The 27,186-nt window shown below is 43.9% G+C and overlaps 1 protein-coding gene across 3 annotated transcripts in view; it reads left to right on the top strand.

Moving 5' to 3' along the window:
- The window catches only part of UBE3B (ubiquitin protein ligase E3B), a 57,844-nt gene that overhangs the window by 14,020 nt on the left and 16,638 nt on the right, over positions 1-27,186 (top strand). For all 3 annotated transcript variants that reach the window (XM_081251985.1, XM_081251984.1, XM_081251986.1), the window contains exons 10-19: positions 1,180-1,285; positions 1,584-1,704; positions 2,705-2,882; positions 3,329-3,492; positions 4,633-4,800; positions 18,663-18,834; positions 20,406-20,524; positions 21,161-21,275; positions 22,051-22,150; positions 26,479-26,598. In XM_081251985.1, coding sequence (XP_081108111.1) covers positions 1,180-1,285; positions 1,584-1,704; positions 2,705-2,882; positions 3,329-3,492; positions 4,633-4,800; positions 18,663-18,834; positions 20,406-20,524; positions 21,161-21,275; positions 22,051-22,150; positions 26,479-26,598 — 1,363 coding nt within the window. The remainder of the gene's footprint in view (positions 1-1,179; positions 1,286-1,583; positions 1,705-2,704; positions 2,883-3,328; positions 3,493-4,632; positions 4,801-18,662; positions 18,835-20,405; positions 20,525-21,160; positions 21,276-22,050; positions 22,151-26,478; positions 26,599-27,186) is intronic.

Genomic DNA, 27,186 nt, shown 5'->3' with positions numbered 1-27,186 from the left:
TCCCAAGAACACAAGTCATCTTTCCGTCCCAGCATCCTTCCCCTGTCCCACTGTGGCTGCAGTTCACACTGTGATCCACCAAGGGGGTCATCTAGTCATTCCACCACGTTTCTTCTCCTTTGAGAATATAATAGCGTCCATGATTTTAAGTTTTTTCTTTCCATATGTCAGAATCCATTGACTCACTTGTTAAGGCCGGGCTGTTCTGAAGCCTTTTTCTTTGCACAGTGCACTTCTTTTCCTCCTCTGAATATTTGTAAGTAATGGAACAGGACCAGGACCTTGTAAAACAAGATATTCAGTGGTTTTGTCATACAATATGTAGATACTACTACTAAAAGTCTATGAAGTCATAACTGATATGTTTAGATGTGATCACCAAGTCCTATAATACAAATAGCTAACATTCATGGGCTGCACGTTGTTTTAAGACCTCTACACACATTAACTGACTCCTCACCACATTCTCTTATCTCCCTTTTATAAATGAGGCAGCTAAGGCCCAGAGAGGTTAGGTCTCTTGCCCTTGGTCACACAGCCGGGAGGGGCAGGGCCTGGAATTAAAAACCTGGGCCATCTGACTCGAGCCCACACTTTTTATTCCTTACTCTTTATACTTGCTTCATATATTCAACACATTTTTATATTCTAAGATCAATATATATTTCTTAAATTAATGGCCCATGGGAACCTTCCCAAACTCACCTTGTTCCACTTATTATCTGGATATATATTCAGAATATATTGCTTAATTGAAGTATGAGTTATTGGTGACTTATCACCCAGTAAACATACCCATGTAAGCCCCACCCCACCTGTGAAATAGAACAACAGTAGCAGCACCCCAGAAGCCCCTCTTTTCCTCCTTTCCAGTCACTATCCCCATCCTCCTCTCCCATGTATATAGTTTCTCATTCTGCTTTTTTTTTAAGTTGGTTATAGCATGAGGATTCTCTGATGTCAGTAAAACTTCAGTAAATTGATTTTTCATAGCTGCATCATAGACTAAGTACCACTTATTCAAACTTCCCCCAGTGAATGGGCCCATTTTCAGCCTTCAGTCTTCCTAGAAGTCCTGTGAAGCATAATTCCAAGGGATTTGGGGGTGTTGGTAGGGTTGTTCTTTTGTTCCAGGTTCACATTAAACGTGTCTGAGTAAGGTGATATGTCTGTGTCTAGCCCTGTGATTGCTGCACAATTTTCAGACAATCTGATCCGGCCGTTCCTCATCCACATTGTGTCCGTGCCCGCTCTCATGACACATCTCAGCACAGTGACCCCCGAGGTGAGTGGGCTCTGAATTCCCCCAATTCCATCTTTGCCTTTGTCCTTAAAATAGAAAGTAAAATGTTTTCTCTGTTAATTTCTACCTCGTCTCCTGATGGTTCTCCTAAATCAGTAGCTACCGTAGACACACTTGTGTTAGAAGCCCAGAGAAAAGGGGTCTCATCTTTGTTCATTTTCTTCTTGGTGATGGATAACATGTTTGGCAGCTAGGGGGTGATCTGCAGGGATAGAGTTCACACTCTGGTGGGAAGCTCCTTTTATCAGCTTCCGCTTTAACAGTCTACGATTGTTTGCAGCGCCTCACTATTTTAGAATCTCATGACATGCTCCGTAAATTCATCACGTTTTTAAGAGACGAAGATCGATGCCGTGATGTATGTGAAAGTTTAGAAGGATGCCATACACTTTGTCTCATGGGTAAGTGTCTATGGCTGGAATTTTATTGTGTTCTGGGTGTTGGGAAAAGCCCAGGTGTTTTGCTTTCCACCATTCTGGAGGCCACAAGCTGTTTTTAGTAAAAGTTGGAAGTGCTTACAATAAAAGACAGGTGATGAGGTAAACAGTTTAAGTAGACACGTGAAACTGAAAATCACGTGGAAACATACATCAGCCTGGCAAACTAGCTGAGTGACTGTAAATGAATGTTAAATTTCAGCCCTTAGCTTCCTGGCAGCCAAGGGAAAAATGAAAACGTGTTGAGTTACCTGGATAACTCTCATCTCAAGAGAGAAGAGAGCACCGTTGGCTGGGGCTTAGATCAGAGTAGGGTCTACAATGTCTATTTTACGGTGTTTTCATTTAGATGAGGAGAAAGGGCTTGGGGATAGAGAAGCATCTGAAACAGCAGAGGTACACAGGTCTCGTTGTCTAATGAGAGGAAATTTATTTTACATAGAAAAAGGTTCTTGGGGCTACATTTTAAGGGAGTTGATGGTAAGAGTCCTCACAGAAAACGTTAAATAAATTCAGTGAACACTGAATAACTGATTTTCCAGGACTTTTCAGCTATTCTTCAGGAGGTCATTTCTTGTGTTGACCCTTGGTTTTAGAATCTTGATATAAGAAAATGTTATACTAACTTAAAAATCTGTGTACCTGACATTTTACACGTTACTTCACATAGTCCTCACATCAAGAGTGGGGATCATCACTCCAGTCTTACCGATGAGCAAACAGACTCAAGAAGTAGGTTGAGGATCACCTAGCTCACCTCTGGCAGAACCAGGATTTGAGGCCAGGTCTGCCTGTTTCTAAGCCCTGCACAGCACTGCCGCCCCAGCACTGATGGGTTCCTCTCTGCGTGGAATTTCTTCCTGCACGTAGACATGGACGCATGAGCCCCAGGCAGAGAGCAGGGCTGGGAGGTGAGGAAGCGTGTCTGTCCGGGCCCACCGCATTCAGCCTTCTCTCTTCATAGGCAACCTCCTGCACTTGGGCTCCCTCAGCCCCAGGGTGTTAGAGGAGGAGACAGATGGGTTTGTGAGTTTGCTCACCCAGATGCTCTGCTACTGTCAGAAGTACGTGTCCCAGAAGAAATCCAACCTGACCCACTGGCACCCTGTCCTTGGCTGGTTCTCCCAATCCGTGGACTATGGGTGAGTCCTGGAGGCAGATCACCGTCTTCCTTGTCTCTGCCTGCCTCTCTTCCACCACTTCCCCCTTTTCATCGAGATTTGTGGGCCAGGCCTGCAAGCCAGCTATGAAGAGGACAACGCAGTAGGCATCAGGAAGCTTTTGTCGACTGGGCGGTAAACAGGATGGAATTAGCATGAGGAACAGATAGAGGGTGTCTGGGGAGTGACTGGGACACGTGGGGCCTGGGGGGAGCAACAGTGCTGCTGGCAGTACAGGAAGTCTGTGTGGAGCGAGAGAGCCAAGAAAGAGGTTGGTGCCTTCTGCATCCAGGCCTCAGCGGCAATTTGTGGATCCCACTTCTCTTTTAGCATCTTACTTGCCATGCTGAGTGGCAGTCCCCAGCTACCCTTCCGTGTGGCCATCCGGCGGGTGGAACTGACGTGCCCGCTCTCCTGCTCTCTCCTAGCCTTAACGAGTCCATGCCCTTGGTCACCAGACAGCTGCAGTTCCTGTGGGGGGTGCCTCTGATCCGGATCTTCTTCAGTGACATCCTGAGCAAGAAGCTGCTGGAGAACCAGGAGCCGGTCCACGCGCCACCAGCGTCCCCACAGAATGTGCTTCCCGTGAAGAGTGAGTGGCTCTCCTTCCCCAAAGTGCAGCGCCTGACTGGCCCTGTGTACCTGTTCCCCTCTGTCATGTGACCTCTGACTTCTCCCCTGAAGATTTTGAGACAGCTTAAATCAAGTTCACGTTTAGCAAAACAGTGACTGGAAGTCCTTAGGGATAGTAAACAAGGACTAGGGAAATGTAACTGTGTGAACAAAATGAAGGTTGTGTGTAGAGAACATCCGCAGATGATCCATGAGGGCTGCTGTGTTTATCTCTGAACTTCCATTTGGCTCTGAATTTCCAGTGGCCAAAAATGAAAAGGGATTTGTGGACCCTTTATTACTTCTCATTAGTAGGAAGAAGGAGGAAGATCTATTTCTTAGGGGAAGTAGAGCTTTTCTGAGTTCCTAATCATAAAATAAATCTCCCCTGTGGAGCTCCTTATACAGGTGGTAGTGGTCATTGACCAGGCTACCACCTCAGCGGCATCCCCGTTGCAGGGTCACAGATGGGTTCCTTGGAAAGGTTTCTTACTGCGCACTCTGATAAAAGTAAGGCAATGCTGTTAACACATAATTCAGTGGAGTTACTTGCCTATGACAGATTGCCAGGTTCGGTGCGGTTTTTCTTCTGCCACCCAGTGTGTCACAAAGCTCCATCTTGTAGCTGTCAGTGAGCATGGGCTCAGTGTAACTTCAGCAGGATATAGATGCGAAGGTGTCAAACGAGAGTACAACCCCAAACTGATGAGTACTTGAGGTTGATGCTCCTACTTCCCTCTGAAAGCACAGAACACTGGGAATTAGCCAGGCCCCCCACCTTTGCCCCCCTTCCCATAATTCAGTCCTTGGAAGGTTCACCTTTGTGGGTTCTGCAGTTAAGTGGTTACAGTAAAAGAATCCACGGTAAGAATCAAATATGTTTGGCTTGTTCTGACAGGTCTTGTGCTGTTCTAAAGAGGTCGTTGTGTTCTGTCTGAAAACCTTTTGTGACTGCTTTTCTGATTTATCCAAAAGAGATGATTTGAATCAAAGCCGCAGCCTCACTGTCTGGCTCTGGCTGGAACTTAGGAGCTTTACTGAAGTGCTCTCCCCTTTATGGGGTGGAGTTTGGCAGATGGCTGAACTTCTGCTCACACGTTCCTCCTCCTCTCCACGCCAGCTCTCCTGAAGCGTGCATTTCAGAAGTCGGCGTCAGTTCGGAATATTCTCAGGCCTGTTGGGGGTAAACGTGTTGATTCTGCGGAGGTACAGAAGGTTTGCAACATCTGCGTCCTCTACCAGACCTCGCTGACGACTCTCACCCAGATACGGCTGCAGATACTCACAGGTCTGGAGTCCTGAGGCAGTCTCTGCCATCTCTCACATTTGCCAGACAAGTTTTCTTAGAAGTTGATTCTCTCCTGGCTTCCTTGACTCAGAAAATAGATTCTGAAGAAGGGTATTTTTGAGCTATTCTTAGAACTTGAGTCTCTTCAGTTAAATAGCTTAAGGTCATTGCAGTCCTAGCACTTCTAGTTTGTTCCTGTGACCTGGCCTTTATTTTCATTTTGAAGTGCAACTTGCTTTTTTAAAAGTTAATATTTTTTTATGAATAGAAAACTAGAAAAGACAAGGAAGCAGAAAAAATAAAACTTAAACCACTCTTAATCCTACAGTCCATAGATAACCACCTGATCCTGAGTCTGTTACATAAATATATATTTAGATTGACATACATAGTTTTATTTTTCCCTTTCCATTAATCACATTATAAGCATTTTATCATGTCAGAATTCTTTAAAATCCTCATTTTTATTGGCTGCGTAAGATCTCATTGCATGGATATGCCCGACATTTTCCTTTTTAGCTGAGCAAGGAAGAAAGTCCCTGCTGTGAGCAGCACAGGAGTTGTTAGTATGACGGGTGTTATGAGGACAAAATGTCTATAAGCCTTGAAGCTGTTGACTACATAAAGGGTTAAGAACTTCTCTGTTACATTTTACATTTTTTTAAATCAAAGTGCTGCTACTTCTGTCTTTCACACTTAACTTACTCATCTTCGGATATTTATAGAGCGCCTGTGTGTGCCAGGCACTGAGGATGCCGAGGGGAGTAAGACAGCCAAGGTCTGTGTTCCCAAGAGGATTGCACTGTAGTAGTGAGGAGACCAATGATAAGTGAGAGGAAAGTATATTTAATATAATGAAGGACACTGTGACAATGAAAATAATGAGAGACATTGTTGACTTGGACTAGGGCAGGGTTTCTCAGCCTTAGCACTGTGGACATTTGGGGCCAGATAATTCTTTGTTGTGGAGGGCATCCTATCCATTGTAGGATGTTTAGCAGCCCCTGACCCCTACCCATAAATTCCAGTAGCACCTCTCTCCCACTTTTGACAACTGTACATGTCTCCAAACATTGTCAAATGCCCCCTGGGATGGGGCGGTGTGCAAAATCACCCTTGGTTGAGAACCACTGGGCTGATGGAGGTGGAAGCAGGAGGATTTACAATCCACTCCAGGAGTGGAGTTTACAGGTCTTACTGGTAGATTGGATTTGGGGGAGTGAGGACTATAAGTTTCAAAGATGTTGCCAGATTTCTGACCCAAGCAACTGTGTGGATGGTGGGGCCATTTGCTGAGCTAGGGGATGACCAGCTTGGATGCGGGGGGCAGGAGGTGGAGGGGGGATTGTGGGCCATCGAGAGTTCTGTTTGGCTGTGATAAGTGTAAGGTACCTGCTGGACCTGCAGCAGAGATGCCAAGCCAGCATACTGTGTACTGTGTGGAGGCTTGAGCAAAAGGCTGGGGTGAAAGGCCTGGGCCTGAGGGCCATTTCCCTAAGGAGAGTGCAGAAGGAGAAAGGGCCCAGATGAGCTGGCACCCCAGCACAGTGTGAGGGTCTGGGAAGCATACTGAGTGAGATGATTTTGAGGTTATAGCCTGTGTCCACCTTTATAAGATAACCACATTAAGCATCCCCCATTGTCCCAATGAGGGAATTGAAAAAGAAGTTTTTTGGCCAATTTGAAAGTATATGATTTTAGGGAATTCCCTGGCTGTACAGTGGTTAGGACTCAGCTCTTTCATTGCCAGGGCCCGGGTTCAATCCCTGGTCGGGGAACTATGATCCCACAAGCTGCACTGCGTGGCCAAAAAAAAAAAAAAAAAGGAAAAAAAATACATGATTTTTAAAATGAAGATGAGCTAGTCTAAAGTATATGTATAATATTCTTTCTATTAGCTTGGCTATACACAAAACTATACACAAACTAGATTATAGAAAATAACATACTTGTTTTAAAAATACTGCTGTTTTTCTGCTTTCACAATTTAGAAAATGTCTTTGTTCGTGCTCCTCACATACATGTGTTGGTCCTGGAGCCACGTGCTGCTCCTCTGACCCGGCTCACCAGAGCGTGGCATCTTCATTTCTATCTAAGTTGCTCGGGATGCAGCCCTCGTTGAATTGGTATATCATGCTGTAAATGAGTATATTTGTCCCGTAGAAGTATACCTGTGATCTCTGCACTGTAACTTCTTACTCCATTTTTTAAAATTGAGGTATAGTTGACATGTAACATTATCTTAGTTTCAGGTGTACAACGTGATTTGATATTTGTACACATTGCAAAATGATCAACACAGTAAGCCTAGTTAACATCCATCACCATACATTGTTAAATTTTTTTCTTTTTTTTCTTGTGTTAAAGACTTTTAAGATCTACCCTCTTAGCAACTTTCAGAAATGCAGTGTATATTATTAACTATAGTCACCATGCTGTACTTTACATCCCCATGATTTATCTTTTTTTTTTTTTTTTTTTTTTGTGGTACACGGGCCTCTCACTGCTGTGGCCTCTCCTCTTGCAGAGCACAGGCTCCAGACGCACAGGCTCAGTGGCCATGGCTCACGAGCCCAGCCGCTCCGCAGCATGGGGGATCTTCCCGGACCAGGGCACGAACCCATGTCCCCTGCATCGGCAGGCAGACTCAACCACTGCACCACCAGAGAAGCCCCTGATTTATCTATTTTATAACTTGAAGTTTGTCCTCTTTGATCCCCTTCACCCATTTTACCTTTCCCCTACCACCAGCACCCTGACCCAGCAACCATAGGTACACCAATCTGTTCTCTGTATCTATGAACTTGGGTGTTTTTTTCTTTGTTTTTTAGTTTCTGCATATAAGTGAGATTATATGGTATTTGTCTTTCTCTGACTTATTTCAGTTAGTATAATGACCTCAAAGGTCCATCCATGTTGTCACAAATGACAAGATACCATTCTCTTTTATGGCTGAATAGTATTCCTGTGTGTGTGTGTGTGTGTGTGCGCGCACACATGCACACCACATCTTTTTATCCATTTGTCCATTGGTGGACATTTGGGTTGTTTCCTTTATCTTGGATATTGTAAATAATGCTGCTGTGAACAAGGGGGGTACATACATCTTTTCAAATTAGTGTTTCTGTTTTCCTCAGATGAATACCCAGAAATGCAATTGTGGAATCATATGGTAGTTCTATTTTCAGTATTTTTGAGGAATCTCCATACTGTTTTCCATAGTGGCTGCACCAGTTTACATTTCCAGCAACAGTGCACAAGGGTTCCCTTTTCTCCACATCCTCACCAACACTAGTTATTTCTTGTCTTTTTGGTCATAGCCATTCTAACAGGTGTGAGGTGATATCATTGTGGTTTTGATTTGCATTTCCCAGAGGGTTAGTGATGTTGAGCACCTTTACATGTGCCTGTTGGTCACTTGTATGTCTTCTCTGGAAAAATGTATTCAGATCCTCTGACCATTTTTTAATCAGATTACTTGTTTTTTTGTTGAGTTGCATGAGTTCTTTATATATTTTGGATATTAACCCCGTATCAGGTATATGATTTGCAAATATTTTCTTCCATTCCATAGGTTACCTTTTCGTTTTGTTGATGGTTTCTTTTGCTCTGCAGAAGCTTTTTAGTTTGTTGTAGTCCCACTTGCTTATTTTTATTTTTGTTGACTTTGTTTTTGGAGTCAGATCCAAAAAAATGATTTCTAAGACCCTTGTCAAAGCGCTTACTGCCTGTGACTTCTTTTAGGAGTTTAATGGTTTCAGATCTTACATTCAATTCTTTAATCCATTTTGAGTTTATTTTTATGTATGGTGTAAGGTAGTAGTCTAGTTTTATTCTTTTGCCTGTGGCTGTCCCATTTTCCCAATACCATTTATTGAAGAGACTGTTCTTTCCCCATTGTATCTTGCCTCCTTTGTTGTAAATTAATTGACCATATATGTGTGGGTTCATTTCTGGGTTCTCTATTCTGTTCCATTGATCTGTGTGTCTGGTTTTATGCCAGTACCATACTGTTTTGATTACTGTTTCTTTGTAATATAGTTTGAAATCAGGGTGCATGATGCCTCCAGCTTTGTTCTTCTGTCTCCGGATTGCTTTGCATTCAGGGTCTTTTTTGGTTCCATACAAATTTTGATTCTATTTCTCTGAAAAATGCCATTGGAATTTTGATAGGGATTGCATTGAATCTATAGATTGCTTTGAGTAGTATGGACATTTTAACAATATTAATTCTTCCAGTCCATGAGCATGAAATATCTTCCATTTATTTGTTTCTTCTTTGATTTCTTTTATCAGTGTCTTTAATTTTTTTTAATTTAATTTAATTTTTTATTTATTTATTTTTCATTGCATTGGGTCTTCATTGCTGTGCGCGGGCTTTCTTTAGTTGAGGCAAGTGGGGACTACTCTTTATTGTGGTGCGTGGGTTTCTCATTGTGGTGGCTTCTCTAGGCTCACGGGCTTCAGGAGTTGTGGCACATGGGCTTAGTTGCTCTGCAGCATGTGGGATCTTCCTGGAGCAGGGCTCGAGCCCGTGTTCCCTGCGTTGGCAGGCGGATTCTTAGCCACTGTGCCACCAGGGAAGTCCCTTATCAGTGTCGTATAGCTTTCAGTGTACAGATCTTTCAGAACTCCTTGGTTAAATTTATTCTAGATATTTTATTCTTTTTGTTGCAGTTGTAAATGGGATTACTTTTGTAATTTCTATTTCTGATAGTTCATTTCTGATAGCAGCGGATTTTTGTATATTGATTTTGTATCCTGCAATTCTACTGAGTTAATTTATTTTAACAATTTTTTAAATGAAATCTTTAGGGTTTTCTATATATAATATCACGTCATCTCAAATAGTGAATCTTACTTCTTCCTTTCCAACTGGGTTGCCTTTTATTTACTTATTTTTTCTTGCCTAGTTCTGGCTAGGACCTCCAGTACCATGTTGAATAAAAGTGGTGGGAGTGGGCCTCCTTGTTTTGTTCCTGACCTTAAAGGAAAAGCTTTCAGCTTTTCACAATGATGTTAGCTGTGGGCTTTTCATATATGGCCTTTATTATGTTGAAGTACATCCCCTCTGTACCCACTTGGTTGAGAGTTTTTTATCATAAGTGACTGTTGAATTTTGTCAGATGTTTTTTCTGCATATAGTGAGATGATCATGTGATTTTTATCTTTCATTTTGTTAATATTATATATCCCATTGATTGATTTGCAGATACTAAACCATCCTTGCATCCCTGGAGTAAATCCCATTTGATCATGGTGTATTATCTTTTTAATATCTTGTCAAATTCGGTTTGCTAATATTTTGTTGAGGATTTTTGCATCTATGTTCATCAGGGCCTGTAATTTTCTTTTTTTGTTTTGTCTGTCTGGTTTTGATATCAGGGTAATTCTTGCTTTGTAAAATGGGTTTGGAGGCATTCCCTCCTCTTCAATTTTTTGGAAGAGTTTGAGAAGGATGGGTATTAATTCTTCTTTGAATGTTTGGTAGAATTTATCATTGAAGTCATCTGGTCCTGGACTTCTATTTGTTGAGAGGTTTTTGATTCAGTTTTCTTACTAGTAATAGGTCTATTCAGAATTTGTTTCTTCATGATTCAGTCTTAGAAGATTGTATGTTTCTAGGAATTTATCCATTTCTTCTAGGTTATCCAGTTTGTTGGCATATAATTGTTCATAATAGTCTCTTAGGATATTTTGTATTTTTTCAATCAGTTTTCTCTTCTTTCATATCTGATTTTATTTGAGCCTCTTTTTTTTTTTTTTTTGGTGAGTCTAGCTAAAGATTTGTCAACTTTATTTCAAAGAACCAGCTCTTAATTTCATTGATCTTTTTGGTTGCCTTTTCAGTCTCTATTTCATTTATTTCTCCTCTGATCTTTGTTATTTACTTCTTTCTACTAACTTTGGGCTTCATTTATTCTTTTTCTAGTTCCTTAAGGTAAAAAATTAGATTGTTTGAGATTTTTGTTGTTTCTTGAGGTAGGCATGAATCACTATGAACTTCCCTCTTAGAAGCACTTTGCTGCATGCCGTAAATATTGAAATGTTTTATTTCCGTTTTCACTTGTCTCAAGGTATTTTTTAAATTTCTCTTTTGATTTCTTACTTGACCGATTGGCTATTTAGTCACCCTGTTGTTTTTTTTAAACATCTTTATTGGTGTATAATTGCTTTACATTGTTGTGTTAGTTGCTGCTGTATAACAAAGTGAATCAGCTATATGTATACATATATCCCCATATCCCCTCCCTCCTGCGTCTCCCTCCCACCCTCTCTATCCCACCCCTCTAGGTGGTCACAAAGCACTGAGCTGATCTCCCTGTGCTATGCAGCTGCTTCCCACTACCTATCTGTTTTACATCTGGTAGTGTATATATGTCAATGTCACTCTCTCACTTTGTCTCAGCTTACCCTTCCCCCTCCCCGTGTCCTCAGGTCCATTCTCTACTTCTGCATCTTTATTCCTGTCCTGCCCCTGGGTTCTTCAGAACCATTTTTTTTTTCTTTAGATTCCATATATATGTGTTAGCATACGGTATTTGTTTTTCTCTTTCTGACTTACTTCACTCCGTATGACAGACTCTAGGTCCATCCCCCTCACTACAAATAACTCAATTTCGTTTCTTTTTATGGCTGAGTAATATTGCATTGTATATATGTGCCACATATATAAAGAAGAATTGATATCTTCTTTATCCATTCATCTGTCAATGGACATTTAGGTTGCTTTCATGTCCTGGCTATTGTAAATAGAGCTGCACTGAACGTTGTGGTACATGACACTTTTGAATTATGGTTTTCTCAGGGTATATGCCCAGTAGTGGGATTGCTGAGTCATATGGTAGTCCTATTTTTAGTTTTTTAAGGAATTTCCATAGTGGGTGTATCAATTTATATTCCCACCAACAGTGCAAGAGGGTTGCCTTTTCTCCGTGCCCTCTCCAACATTTATTGTTTGTAGATTTTTTGATGCTGGCCATTCTGACCAGTGTGAGGTGATACCTCATTATAGTTTTGATTTGCATTTCTCTAATGATTAGTGATGTTAAGCATCCTTTCATGTGTTTGTTGGCAATCAGTATAACTTCTTTGGAAAAATGTCTATTTAGGTCTTCTGCCCATTTTTGGATTGGGTTGTTTGTTTTTTTGATATTGAGCTGCGTGAGCTGCTTGTATATTTTGGAGATTAATCCTTTGTCGGTTGCTTCATTTGCAAATATTTTCTACCATTCTGAGGGTGGTTTTTTCGTCTTGTTTATGGTTTCCTTTGATGTTCAAAAGCTTTTAAGTTTCATTAGGTCCCATTTGTTTATTTTTGTTTTTATTTCCATTTCTTTGGGAGGTGGGTCAAAAAGGATCTTGCTGTGATTTATGTCATGGAGTGTTCTGCCTATGTTTTCCTCTAAGAGTTTTATAGTGTCTGGCCTTACATTTAGGTCTTTAATCCACTTTGAGTTTGTTTTTGTGTGTGGTGTTAGGGAGTGTTCTAATTTCATTCTTTTACATGTAGCTCTCTGGTTTTCCCAGCACCACTTATTGAAGAGACTGTCTTTTCTCCATTGTATATTCTTGCCTCCTTTATCACAGATAAGGTGACCATAGGTGCGTGGGTATTTATCTCTGGGCTTTCTATCCTGTTCCATTGATCTATATTTCTGTTTTTGTACTAGTACCATACTGTCTTGATTACTGTAGCTTTGTAGTATAGTCTGAAGTCTGGGAGCCTGATTCCTCCAGCTCTGTTTTTCTTTCCCAAGACTGCTTTGGCTATTCGGGGTCATTTGTGTTTCCATACAAATTGTGAAATTTTTGTTCTAGTTCTGTGAAAAATGCCAGTGGTCGTTTGATAGGGATTGCATTGAATCTGTAGATTGCTTTGGGTAGTATAGTCATTTCACAACGTTGATTCTTCCAATCCAGGAACATGGTGTATCTCTCCATCTGTTTGTATCATTTTTAATTTCTTTCATCAGTGTCTTATAGTCTTCTGCATACAGGTCTTTTGTCTCCTTAGGTAGTTTTATTCTTAGGTATTTTATTCTTTTTGTTGCAATGGTAAATGGGAGTGTTTCCTTAATTTCTCTTTCAGATTTTTCATCATTAGTGTATAGGAATGCAAGAGATTTCTGTGCATTAATTTTATATCCTGCTACTTTACTAAATTCATTGATTAGCTCTAATAGTTTTCTGGTCACATCTTTAGGATTCTCTATGTATAGTATCATGTCATCTGCAAACAGTGACAGTTTTACTTCTTCTTTTCTGATTTGGATTCCTCTTATTTCTTTTTCTTCTCTGATTGCTGTGGCTAAAACTTCCAAAACCATGTTAAATAATAGTGGTAAGAGTGGGCAACCTTGTCTTGTTCCTGACCTTAGTGGAAATGGTTTCAGTTTTTCACCATTGAGGACAGTGTTGGCTGTGGGTTTGTCATATATGGCCTTTATTATGTTGAGGTAAGTTCCCTCTATGCCTACTTCCTGGAGAGTTTTTATCATAAATGGGTGTTGAATTTTGTCAAAAGCTTTTTCTGCATCTATTGAGATGATCATATCTTTTTTTTTTTTTTTTTTTTTTTTTTGCGGTACGCGGGCCTCTCACTGTTGTGGCCTCTCCCATTGCAGAGCACAGGCTCCGGATGCGCAGGCTCAGCGGCCATGGCTCATGGGCCTAGCCGTTCCACGGCATGTGGGATCTTCCCGGACCGGGGCACAAACCCGTGTCCCATGCAGGGCAGACTCTCAACCAGTGCGCCACCAGGGAAGCCCTAGATGATCATATCTTTTTTATCCTTCAGTTTGTTAATATGGTGTATCACATTGATTGATTTGAGTATACTAAAGAATCCTTGCATTCCTGGGATAAACCCCACTTGATCATGGTGTATGATCCTTTTAATGTGCTGCTGGATTCTGTTTGCTAGTATTTTGTTGAGGATTTTTGCATCTTTGTTTATCAGTGATTGGCCTGTAGTTTTCTTTTTTTGTGACCTCTTTGTCTGGTTTTGGTATCAGGGTGATAGTGACCTCGTAGAGTGAGTTTGGGAGTGTTCCTCCCTCTGCTATATTTTGGAAGAGTTTGAGAAGGATAGGTGTTAGCTGTTCTCTAAATATTTGTTAGAATTCACCTGTGAATCCATCTGGTCCTGGGCTTTTGTTTGTTGGAATTTTTTTTTTTTTTTTTGCGGTATGCAGGCCTCCCACTGTTGTGGCCTCTCCCGTTGCAGAGCACAGGCTCCGGACGCGCAGGCTCAGCGGCCACGGCTCACGGGCCCAGCTGCTCCACGGCATGTGGGATCTTCCCGGACCGGGGCACGAACCCATGTCCCCTGCATCGGCAGGCAGACTCTCAACCACTGCGCCACCAGGGAAGCCCCTTGTTGGAATATTTTTAATCACAGTTTCAGTTTTAGTGCTTGTGATTGGTCTGTTTATGTTTTCTATTTCTTCCTGGTTCAGTCTCGGAAGGTTGTGCGTTTCTAAGAATTTGTCCATTTCTTCCAGGTTGTCCATTTTATGGGCATATAGTTGCTTGTAGTAATCTCTCATGATCCTTTGTATATCTGCAGTGTCAGTTGTTACTTCTCCTTTTTCATTTCTAATTCTATTGATTTGAGTCTTCTCCCTTTTTTTCTTGATGAGTCTGGCTAATGGTTATTCAATTTTGTTTATCTTCTCAAAGAACCAGCTTTTAGTTTTTTTTTTTTTTTTTTTTTTTTTTTTGTGGTACGCGGGCCTCTCACCGTTGCGGCCTCTCCCGTTGTGGAGCACAGACTCCGGACGCGCAGGCCCAGCGGCCATGGCCCACGGGCCCAGCCGCTCCGCGGCACGCGGGATCCTCCCGGACCGGGGCACGAACCCGTGTCCCCCGCATCGGCAGGCGGACTCTCAACCACTGCGCCACCAGGGAAGCCCCCAGCTTTTAGTTTTATTGATCTTTGCTATCATTTCTTTCATTTCTTTTTCACTTATTTCTGATCTGATCTTTATGATTCCCTTTCCTTGTGCTAACTTTGGGGGGTTTTTGTTCTTCTTTCTCTATTGTTTTAGGTGTAATGTTAGGTTGTTTATTTGAGATGTTTCTTATTTCTTGAGGTAGGATTGTATTGCTATTAACTTCCCTCTTAGAACTGCTTTTGCTCCATCCCATAGGTTTTGAGCCATCGTGTTTTCATTGTCATTTGTTTCTGGTATTTTTTTATTTCCTTTTTTATTTCTTCAGTGATCTCTTCGTTACATAGTAGCGTATTGTTTAACCTCTGTGTGTTTGTATTTTTTACAGTTTTTTTCCTGTAATTGATATCTAGTCTCATAGCATTGTGGTTGGAAAAGATACTTGATATGATTTCAGTTTTCTTAAATTTACCAAGGCTTGATTTGTGACCCAAGATATGATCTGTCCCAGAGAATGTTCCATGAGCACTTGAGAAGAAAGTGTATTCTGTTGTTTTTGGATGGAATGTCCTATAAATATCAATTAAGTCTATCTTGTTTAATGTATCATTTAAAGCTTGTGTTTCCTTATTTATTTTCATTTTGGTTGATCTGACCATTGGTGAAAGTGGGGTGTTAAAGTCCCCTACTATTATTGTGTTACTGTCAGTTTCCCCTTTTATGGCTGTTAGCATTTGTCTTATGTATTGAGGTGCTCCTATGTTGGGTATGTAAATATTTACAATTGTTATATCTTCTTGGATTGATCCCTTGATCATTACGTAGTGTCCTTCTTTGTCTTTTGTAAAGTCTGTTTTGTCTGATATGAGAATGCTACTCCAGCATTCTTTTGATTTCCATTTGCATGGAATATCTTTTTCCATCCTCTCACTTTCAGTCTGTATGTGTGCCTAGGTCTGAAGTGGGTCTCTTGTAGACAGCATATATATGGGTCTTGTTTTTGTATCCATTCAGCAAGCCTGTGTCTTTCGGTTGGAGCATTTAATCCATTCACGTTTAAGGTAATCATCAATATGTATGTTCCTATGACCATTTTCTTAATTGTTTTGGGTTTGTTTTTGTAGACCCTTTTCTTCTCTTGTGTTTCCCACTTAGAAAAGTTCCTTTAGCATTTGTTGTAGAGCTGGTTTGGTGGTGCTGAATTCTCTTAGCTTTTGCTTGTCTGTAAAGGTTTTAATTTCTCTGTCGAATCTGAATGAGATCCTTGCTGGGTAGAGTAATCTTGGTTGTAGGTTTTCCCTTTCATCACTTTAAATATGTCCTGCCACTCCCTTCTGGCTTGCAGTGTTTCTGCTGAAAGATCAGCTGTTAACCTTATGGAGATCCCCTGTATGTTATTTGTTGCTTTTCCCTTGCTGCTTTTAATATTTTTTTCTTTGTATTTAATTTTTTATTGTTTGATTAATAAGTGTCTTGGCATGTTTCTCCCTGGATTTATCCTGTATGGGACTCTCTGTGCTTCTTGGACTTGGGTGGCTATTTCCTTTCCCATGTTAGGGAAGTTTTCAACCCTAATCTCTTCAAATATTTTCTCAGTCCCTTTCTTTTTCTCTTCTTCTTCTGGGACCCCTATAATTCGAATGTTGGTGCATTTAATGTTGTCCCTGAGGTCTCTGAGACTGTCCTCAATTCTTTTCATTCTTTTTTCTTTATTCTGCTCTGTGGTAGTTATTTCCACTATTTTATCTTCCAGGTCACTTATCTGTTCTTCTGCCTCAGTTATTCTGCTATTGATTCCTTCTAGAGACTTTTTAATTTCATTTATTGTGTTGTCCATCATTGTTTGTTTGCTCTTTAGTTCTTCTGGGTCCTTGTTAAACGTTTCTTGTATTTTCTCCATTCTATTTCCAAGATTTTGGATATCTTTACTATCATTGCTCTGAATTCTGTTTCAGGTAGACTGCCTCTTTCCTCTTCATTTGTTAGGTCTGGTGGGTTTTTGCCTTGCTCCTTCATCTGCTGTGTATTTCTCTGTCTTCTCATTTTGCTTAACTTACTGTGTTTGGAGTCTCCTTTTCACAGGCTGCAAGCTCATAGTTCCCGTTGTTTTTGGTGTCTGCGCCCAGTGGGTGAGGTTGGTTCAGTGGGTTGTGTAGGCTTCCTGGTAGAAGGGCCTGGTGCCTGTGTTCTGGTGGATGAGGCTGGATCTTGTCTTTCTGGTGGGCAGGACCATGTCCAGTGGTGTGTGTTGGGGTGTTTGTGAACTTAGTATGATTTTAGGCAGCCTCTCTGATAATGGGTGGGGTTGTGTTCCCATCTTGCTAGTTGTTTGGCATGGGGTGTCTAGCCCTGGAGCTTGCTGGCCATTGAGTGGAACTGGGTCTTACCATTGCGATGGAGTTCTCTGGGAGAGCTGTCGCCAATTGATATCACGTGGGGCCAGGAGGTCTTTGGTGGTCCAATGTCCTGAACTTGGCTCTCCCACCTCAGAGGCTCAGGCCTGACCTCCGGCCAGAGCACCAAGACCCTGTCAGCCACATGGCCATGTACGTGGGGAGTTTCTTGCCTTTTGGGAAGTCTGAGGTCTTCTGCCAGCATTCAGTAGGTGTTCTGTAGGAGTTGTTCCACGTGTAGATGTATTTTTGATGTATTTGTGGGGAGGAAGGTGATCTCCAAGTCTTACGCCTCTGCCATCTTGAAGGTCCTCTCAGTCACCCTGTTTTTTGTTTTTGTTTTTTTTAAACTTATTTTTAAATTGTGAGGTTTCTTCATTTTATAACCACATCCCCTTACCCTTGAAAATGTGAGGTCAAACCTTTAGGAATAATAATGAGATGGGTGTTAAATTTCTTTGCCTCCATTACAATCCCTTCACTTCACCCTCTAAACATCCATAAGTAACGTTGATTGAGTCTGCCCCCAGGCTAATATATCTTCCCCAAACAGTTCTTTGTTCCAAATTAAGCCATTCAAAGTGCTCTATAAAGTGAGAGGCATTATAAGGACTCAAATATAAGGTGACTCCTCCTTCTCTGAGGAATAATTTGAGGAACACATCTTACTGTACATTCAGTGACACGTGGAACTTTAGAGCCACACTTTCTAGGTCAATAGCCATATTAAAAGCCTTCACAGATACCAGTGATGCAGCTTGTGTGCCTGAGGCCTAGCCATCGAGAAGCCCCTCTGCTTCTCCCGGGGTCAGATTTTTGTGGGACACTTCCGAGTATCTCATATTGTCATTCGCTGCTTTCCCGTTTTTAACAGAGATAGAATAATAGCAGTAGATGAGAGGAAAGCTTGGCTAAATGTGGATAAGCCTGCAAGATAGTTTAAAGCAGGGGTTGGCAAACTATGGCCCATGGGCCACGTTCAGCTCACCACTTGCTTTTGTGATTACAGTCTTGTTGGGAACACAGCCACATCCATTTGTTTACCTGTTGTCTGCGGCTGCTTTCATGCTGTGATAGTAACGCGTTGACTAGTTGTGGCAGAGACTCTGGTCCAGACCGAAAACCTAAAAATACGGACTGTCTGGCCCTTTCCAGAAGGAAACTGCCGATCCCTGATTTAAAACGTAAACACTGAGCCAGCAGATCTGGGTTCTGTTCTTGGCTCTGGCACTTCATGGTCGTGTGATTTGGGGCCAGTTACTCAACCTCTCTGAGCATCAGTGTCCTCCCTCAAAATGGTGATAACAGCGGGTTTTCCAAGGTGAAAAGGAAATAGTGCCTGTAAAGTATTTAGAATGGTACCTGATACATAGTAAGCACCCATTACGTATTAGCTGCTATTATCGTTGTTGTTCTCAGGGTGATGTTATTCTTCGTAATTGCACCTTCTTTCTCTCAACGTGCGTTAAATGGTCACTAATAGGTTTAAGTGTTTTGTTTTCCTGAAGGAGAGGAAACGTAAGGGACCAGGTGGAGCCCCACCTGAAGCTTGGGTTTCTCTATCCTTTTCCAGGTCTCACTTACCTTGATGACCTGCTGCCCAAACTTTGGGCGTTTATCTGTGAACTGGGGCCCCACGGAGGGTTAAAGCTCTTCTTGGAATGCCTCAACAATGACACTGAAGAGTCTAAGCAGCTCTTGGCCATGCTGATGCTGTTCTGTGACTGTTCCCGGCACCTCATCACGTAGGTTGACTGCTGTGGGGCTGAATTCCTTTCCTAGAATGTGGAGAGACCAAATTACAGTGTCAGCAAGGAAGCAGTTGTTAATGTGATGACTGCAAGCATTTGGACCTGTCATTAGAAGAATTAGACAAGACATTTACAAAGTGGGTGGCACTTAGTAGGGATTCAGCAGTTGTTAGTTCCCATCCTTTCAGGAGAGCTGGGTCGTTACCACTTGATGTGGTCTTTGGGGTCTTCTAGAGCTGGGTTCAAATCACACCTCAGCTATTTACTCACTGTGCTAGGTAGTTAATTGGAAAATTCCAGAGCCAGTGTGCAGAACCTGGCTCAGCCACTCACTGAGACACCCTGGGCCAGAGGGGAAGGGGCTCTACCTCTCTGGGCCTCGGTTTCCTTATCTGTAGATAGGAATTCATAGCACCTACCTCTTAGCCGTGTGGGAAGGTACAGAAGAGATCAGTGATAGGCATAGTCCCAGGCACCGGAAGCAGTCAGTATGTGTTGGCTGTTATTCTTACAACTGTTGTCAAGCTGACCCTGGGCAAGTTGCTTTAACCTCTCTGAGCCTCAGTTTCCTCAACACTGGAATGGAGACAATATTACCAATCTGATAGGGAGTAAATGAGAAAAGGAATGTCAAGTACCTAGTACAGTGCCTGGCACAGTGAGAAACTAACAAATGTTAGCCCCATTCAGTTCCTTTCCTTTAAGCTTATGTGTCTACTTGAGTATTTGGTATTCTTTTAATTCTACTTTTTCCCAAAAGGTTGGTGAAGAACTGTAAGGTAGAATGGACCTCAGGAAGTTATATTCAGTCTGGGAGAGATCGGCAGGAGGGGATTAGGGGTATGTAGGTGGCGGATTGGGTATGAGACATGGAGGGAGGGCCCAGTGAGTAGTTAGAGGGGAGAACAGGGGTCTGTAGCTGCTGGTGACACACCCTTAATTGCCTGGTCAAGGGTGACCCAAGAGTGAGTCAGGCTCTAAAGTGAATAGAGCAGTTATAGCAGATTTTCAGATAGAGCTGCATCTTATGGTTCATTTATTCATATATGCTTTCAGACATTTATTCATTCACCCTCAAATACTTATCAAGCACTTACTCAGTGCCCCTAGTGTCTGTTACAGGTGCAGAATAAGATTCCACAACTTCCCTCAGTAGACAGACTCTCATTCAAGATTCCTTGATAATTCAGACATGAATTCATAAGCAGTGTCACAGTCAGATCCTTATGAATAAGAAAAGGGTAGAGCAGAACGTGTTGTTTCTTTCCTTTCTCAATTGTATTTTTTAACTTCTTACTACAGACAATTTCAAATAAATAGAAAGTGGAAAGAATAGTATAACGAGCCTTCACGTACCTGTCACCAACTTCATTAGTTATTGACTCATGGCCACTCTTGCTTCATCTATACCTCCACCCACCCTTCCATCATAGCCTTTTACCTGTAAATTTTATCTAAAAGATAGAGCTTATTTCGTAACATTATTTTGTCTAGTATGAGGAATAGATCTTTTTTTTCCCCTTCTTCTTAGTGGGAAATTGTGAATAATTTTCTGTCTGACTTAGGATCCTTGATGACATTGAAGTTTATGAAGAACAGATTTCATTCAAACTAGAAGAACTGGTCACCATCTCCTCTTTTCTGAATTCCTTTGTGTTTAAGATGATCTGGGATGGAATCGTAGGTAAGGTAAAGATGTAAGCTGTTGTTTAATTGCTGCTACACATGGGAAGTCTAGAGTCTATAACATCAACTGATTCTTAGCCTTGTTGTCCATCAAAGTTAATTGAAAATGCACATTTATTCACATAGTTAGAAGTTTTATTTCTCCACTCTTTATGACCTCTTAAGATAGTAGTGTGGTTATGGAAGTCTTACTCTCCCAGGCATCCTTCAGGATTTACATGTGTGTGTGAAGGATTATTCATGATTAATTTTGCCCTGAAACTCCTCTTGATTCTTTGAGTTGATCTTCATGAAGATAAAACACGTGCCTGGTCCCACTTCAAGTTAGAGTCTACCTCCTGAAGTGTTTCCAGTCGTTCAGCACCAAACTCCTTAGATTAAAAGGTCCTTTGGATGACATACAAGTGGGAGGCAGCCCGAGTGGCTGTGTCTGAGACATTCCCGGGTCCCACAGGCCCTTAGAATGTACCCAGGGAGCCTTTTAATTCTGTTGATTCCATGTAACGTTCAGCATGAGGGAGACGAAGAACCGCTGGGCCTCGGGGCTGACGAGAGGAGACACGGGCTATCCTCCTGTCCCCTCCAGTTCTGAGCAGCTCCGAGACTGTGGCTCTCCTGGTTGTTTGCCCCACAGAGAATGCCAAGGGTGAGACCTTGGAGCTGTTCCAGTCCGTCCACGGGTGGCTGATGGTGCTCTACGAGCGGGACTGCCGGCGGCGCTTCGCCCCCGAGGACCACTGGCTGCGAAAGTGAGCACGGGGTGGGAAGGGGGTTTACGGAGGCTGGAGTCCCTCTGTCATGCCGCCAGCACCAGCGTGGCCTGATGCTCAGCACTCATGTTTTAGGGCAGAGAGGACTTGCTCCGTCTTCTTCATCTTGTCCTTTCATCTGCATATGTCCCTATAAAGCACCTGTCAGGACAGGTCACCTCACAGTTGCTTCTGTTAGGACACAATACGCTGAAGATGATTAGAGCTCATTATTGGCAGCCAGGGCCAGCTCACATTGAGCAGATGTTTCATACGCAATCCGGAAAGAAAAGTTCTTTCAGCTGAACTAAGCAACAGGTTATGATCATTAAATGGCAGTTTTTATCAGCAGAATTAGGGCGATAAAAACCACAGCTAGGCTTGTTGGGGGGTAGGGTAGGGAAATCCTCTTGCAACAACTAAACATAAGATCATGTCTGCCTTTTTTTAATCAATGACAGATCAACTCTTATGTAACTACTTAAGTTGTGGCACTAGAATAGCAATTAGCAGACTTTTTCTGTAAAGGGCCAGACAGTAGATATTTCAGGCTTTGCACACCAGACAGTGTCTGTTGCACCAACTCAACTCTGCCATTGTAGTGCAGAAGCAGCTAGAGACAGTACCTAATGAATGGGTGTGACTGTTCCATGAAAACTTTATTTACAAAAATGGGCAGCAGGCTGTATTTGACCCATAGGCTGTAGCTGGCCAACCCTGCGCTAGAGGATGGTTTTCTTGTTTTTTATCCCAAATCCATGTCTTTGTTTTTAAGGGATCTCAAACCTAGCGTGCTCTTCCAGGAACTTGACAAGGACAGAAAACGGGCCCAGCTGACCCTGCAGTACATCCCGCACGTCATTCCTCACAAAAACGTGAGTTGCGCTCAGAGCTGGCGTCCTCCCACCAAGTTCCTGACTGTCCATTTTTGTTATAGCGATTATTAGAAATGAAGAAAAACGACCATTCAGTAAATGCAGATGCTGACTGGCTCTTACTCTGTTGCAGCTGTTATGCCAAGTGCTGGGGGTGCAGAGATTGAAGACAGTGTGAACTGTCCATTTGGCTAGTGTGGGATGGATGCTACGGGGATGGATGCCGTGGGCACCCAGGGCAGGGGCTCAGGAGAAGACTCCACAGGTAGAAGTGGACAGTGCTTGCAGGCCCAAGGTGAGAGAGAATGTGGTGCCAAGGGAGAGCCAGGTGGAGTCCAGAAATGAAGCTGAGGAGGTTCGTAGGAGCTGGAGCAGGAAGGGCCTCGTAAACCAAGGGCGGGAGCGTGGATTTTGTCCAGAGCCATTGGAGAGTTTTTAGCTGTGGAGGCACCTGGTCAGAGCTCTGCTTTAGAAGATTCCTTCTGGCCGTAGCGTGAAGGACTGGCGAGAGGCAGGTGTCGTGGCCAACTGGCCTGAACTCAGGTGGGCCCACGGGAGTAGAAAGACAGTGACATCCAGAGATTCTTCAAGGCCAGCACCTGCAGGCCTTGAAGAGCGATGGCACTCGGTGGGAAGGAGGAGGAATTCAGAGCGCGCTCGGGTTCCCGGCCTGGGGGCCTGGCTGCCCGAGAGAGCCATTGCCAGAGGTGGGGGCACAGGCAGGAGCGGGACTGGCAAGAGCCGGGAGCAGGCGGCGTGTCTGCGGCTCCTTGAGGCCAGTGGACACGAGGGTCTGGAGTGCAGGAGAGAAGACGGGGCTGGAGGTGGACTCGACATGCGGACGGCTTGCGACCTCCTCGGTGCATTCATGGACGAGGCTGAGGTGGTCAGGGAGCCAGAGGGAGTGAGCAGACCGGGGACGGAGGCCAGAGCCCTGCACGGGGAGAGGAGTGATCAGAGGAAGGAAGAGAACGGGGGGCGTGTGGCATATAGAGCCACGGGGCGTGAGAGCCTTGGGAAGGGCCGGGTGCTGCGGCAGGGGCACCCGGGAGATGAGGGGCATCCCTGGTGTGTCGTGAGCGCTCCAGAAATGTCTGCTCCTTCGGGGGGAGGCTCCTTAGAACCCACAGGTGCCCTTTCCTTTCTCTCCTGACTTACTTAGTACTCCTCACTGTTCTCTGGTGTTGTCTTGACCTTGATGTCATACTTGTGGTTGCCCTTCTTTACCTCCCCTCAGGCAGCGGTTCACAAACAGATGTGGCTGTTTAAATTCTTACTGCGCCTGACAGCAGAGCCTCTCAGAAGGCTTAGACAGAACTAAGCCTCTCGTGGAGATGACTTAGTCACGCGCCCTCTATGCATGAGCCCCTTCAGCGGCATCCCTGCCCCTGCCTCAGATAGAGGATGCGCAGCTTTGCAAAGCAGACCATTGTATGGCTTCTGTCTTCCCAGTGGTGGAACATCCTTCCTTGTCTCACACGATCTACTTCTCTGTAACTTCTACCCTTTGGTCCTTGAACAGCCACTAAAAGTGGACGGTGTCACCTTCTGCGGTTTGCTTTCTGGGTGGTCTGTTTTCCAGGGGTGGTGCCCTGCCCTTCTCCAGCCAGTCCTCCTTTGAAGTGGGTTCCAGCCCTTCACCTCGTGGGTCTGGTCCAGGTTGGTGGAATCGGACTTGAAATGCGGCTCCTCGCTCCATTCCTGGGTGTCTGTGACTTCAGCGCTGGCCCACAGCGTCTGGTCTGGAATCTCCACTCCGCGTGTCTGCAGTTAACAAATGGTGTGCTGGGGCACCCTGGTTGCTACCGGATATTTTAAATTTTTGAGGGAAACACAGTGAAATCTGTTGGGCACCATGTGAAGTACTTGCTTGAGTTCACAGCGTCAGCGTTAAATTCTGCTCCATTCTTCTCGATGATGTCCTATTTGCTAAGCTGGGTTTAAAAAAAAATGAAATTAAAATATTTTTAATTTCAATTTATGCATGTTTTTTAAATACAGCTACTAAGTTCTTAGGACATAAACACTTATTAAGTTGTCAGGACTTAACTGTCTACTAAATGGAACTGTTAGGTATTTCTTTTGACCTAAGAGTGCGGTAAGGAATATTACTGAGCCATTAGGGGTGCTGAGAACAAGAAAGTCTGGGAAGCTCTGGGTTTAGCTGACCTGACTTCAGAGTCCAGGCTGTATGATAATCCTCACCAAGGGGCAGAGTGGGGGGCGCTTAAGATCGACAGCATGAAGGTTATGAGCCATTCGTCCTTGGCTCATAAATCTCTTGCCTCCCTTGGGAAAATAGGGCCCTTCCTCATCTTCTGGCCCCTATCCTGCTCCTGTGATGGCACCAGCAGGTCTGGGATAGTGTCTGAGGCTTGGCGTGTTTTCTGTGTCTCAGGCTTCCCTTCTCTCTTCACAGCGTGTGTGCTGTTTTCTTCCGGTGACGTTCTTACTGGGGCGTACAGGGGGTGAAAGCCTCTCTCCAGGCCTGCGTTGTCTCTCTCATCTGTTACTGTTATGCCATCTGCCCTAGACACCGAACCTCTCCCTCGTTCTTGATCCCGCCTCAGTGGGTGGCTTATCGTGCCTTTACTGCTTTCCTTAATATTTTTTAAAGTCTCAGCTCTGCCTGGTTCACACATGCAGCACTTCAACCCCTGCACTCTCTTATGTTGCTTTTACATGTTTACGTGCAGTTCATCTCCTGACTGGTACTTAAGGCTCGCTCGCTCTCTCTCTCTCTCTCTCTCTCTCTCTCTTGCTTTGGCCTAGAAGGCCTAGGCCCACGTGTGGTGGGTAGGGCTGGGTAGTGTGGTGGTCTGTGCATGGGCCCTGGTCCCCGGTGCACCAGCTGTGTGACCTTGCATGACAGTTTCCTCATCTGCAAAGTGAGATGATGATCCTTACCCAGATGTCCACTGTGCTCACTGAGGTCTCGTAGCCCCTTGAGAGCTGGTGACAGTTACCCCAAACCTTCTTCCCTGCCCCATGGAAATCCAGAGGCCCATCCAGTCTTTCTGCGATTCATGGGAGGCCAGCAATCTTGTGGTCACCTCTGTAGTTCTGCCTCTGTGTCCGCTGTCTCTGCTCCATACGGCATTAACCTTGACAGGAGGCTTATCTTCTGCCTCAAGTTCCACAAGACAGCACCCCTTGTTCAGGTGATCGTGCTAAAGACTTGGGGGTCACGGGAAGCAGTCATGCCACATGGCCCCCCACGAGTTAAATACCTGTGCCTGACTCCAGCTCCCCAGCACAGAAGGCAGAGGCGGGAGTCCCCGGCATGTGCATCTCCAGCCACCCTCGCTGTCCTCAGCCCGCTCTCTCCCTTCTGCGTTGCCCAGGAACCCCGAGAGCTTTTGCTGTTTTTCAGGGCACTTCAGTCCTAGTTTCTAGACTTGTAAACCAGCCACATGGCGCCCCTTCACTGACCAGTCCCTCCACTGAGCACATCCCCCATCTCAGGAGGTTGTCGGCAGTGGCTTTTTCTGTCTCAACCATATTTACTTCAGGGAGCTAATAGAATGATCAAATGAAAATGCAGTAGCCTCCCCTCGTGTATAGTTAGCTCTTATTACTACTGTGGCTGTTACTATTATTACTGTTATTATTTGTATTTAACAATGCTCTTGACTTTGGGGAGATTTCCATTTTTCAGAAAAACAGCTGAGGTTGGAGTTATTCGTTCATTCCGCTGACATGATTTGAGTGCTATTACAGGATGGGGCCAAAGGTCAATGCTCTCCTAAAGGAGCCTATCAGAATCTTGAGAATGCGAGAGGCTTCTATTTAAATGATACTTGAGAAATATTACTGGTGGGACTGTGATGTGCTTGAGGAGACAGAGGAGGCAGGTGGAAAGGTCAACGACCTTTAGGGTCATTTACGCATTTCTGACAGTAAAATATATATATCTGTGAAATGTTTCTGTGTTTTAAATGCATGCTATTGATTTCCTCTAAAGCAGGCACGGCTATATAAAGCACCCTCTGTAATGCGTGCTGCCGCAAGGTTTTTACGGTGGATTATTGACTAAACAAGGAGAATGATTTTTCTCCCAGACTGTTCTTAGCTGGGCTCTGGCTGCAGCCAGACCACTCTTTCTGGAACCTTTCCCCTTGGCATGTATTCAGCTATATTTCTAATTCCCAGGAGCGTTTGGGGGGATGTTTACTGTCCTCACAAAACACTTCTAACCTGTAGCACACATCAAAGCGTCCCATTCTGGGAGCCTCTCACGTGCTTACATTTCATTAATTTTGTACAGTGTGTTTTAGGGGATCCTCAGTTGTTGACCCCTTTATCGGTCTCACCTTTGCTCATTTCAGAGAGTTCTCCTGTTCCGAAACATGGTGACCAAGGAGAAGGAGAGACTGGGGCTTGTGGAAACCAGCTCCGCCTCCCCTCATGTCACTCACATTACCATCCGCCGGTCCCGGATGTTGGAGGTGAGAAGCCGGTTGCAAAGTGCGCTCTGTAAACCGGAGGGTTTCTAGTGGGTGACCTGTTGCCTCTGAACTGTTCTTATCACTCCTTGATCTAATGACACTGAAGCCAGTGCTGTGGGTGCAGGAAGGTCCTGTTTGTCCTGCCAGCTGCTCTGAGCACTGCTTGATTAAACACGCCCTCAGTTCTGGAGACCCCAGCGCAGCAGTTCCCTCCCTTTACCCCACAAGGTGAGAGTGGCCAACAGTCTGTGCCTCTGAAATGAGGACAGACGTGCTTATACCTGTGCAGACTCTGTCTGTCCTGGCAGGCGCTTTGCCCAGCCGCCCAGCTGTGAGTGTGGAGGCTGGAGTGCGGGTGTTAAGTTACTGAGCCATCCGGGAAATACATCGATCACAGAGCTACATGTTCTTTTTGGACATAAACTTAGGGGCTGCACGTGAAGTGGCCCACCTATGCCAAACCCAGCGTCCAGGGTTCCTCCCATGCAGCAACTTTGTGTGACTTTGAAATAGGTGCCTGTCCTCAGGACACTGTCCTCCGTATGTCAGGAAGTTGTCATGATATGTTGATTTTGCTGGAACAAGACC

Source organism: Mesoplodon bidens (assembly GCF_964165515.1).
Source record: "Mesoplodon bidens genome assembly, chromosome: 13".
Classification (NCBI taxonomy): Eukaryota; Metazoa; Chordata; class Mammalia; order Artiodactyla; family Ziphiidae; genus Mesoplodon; species Mesoplodon bidens.
This window is presented reverse-complemented; position numbering and strand designations above follow the sequence as displayed.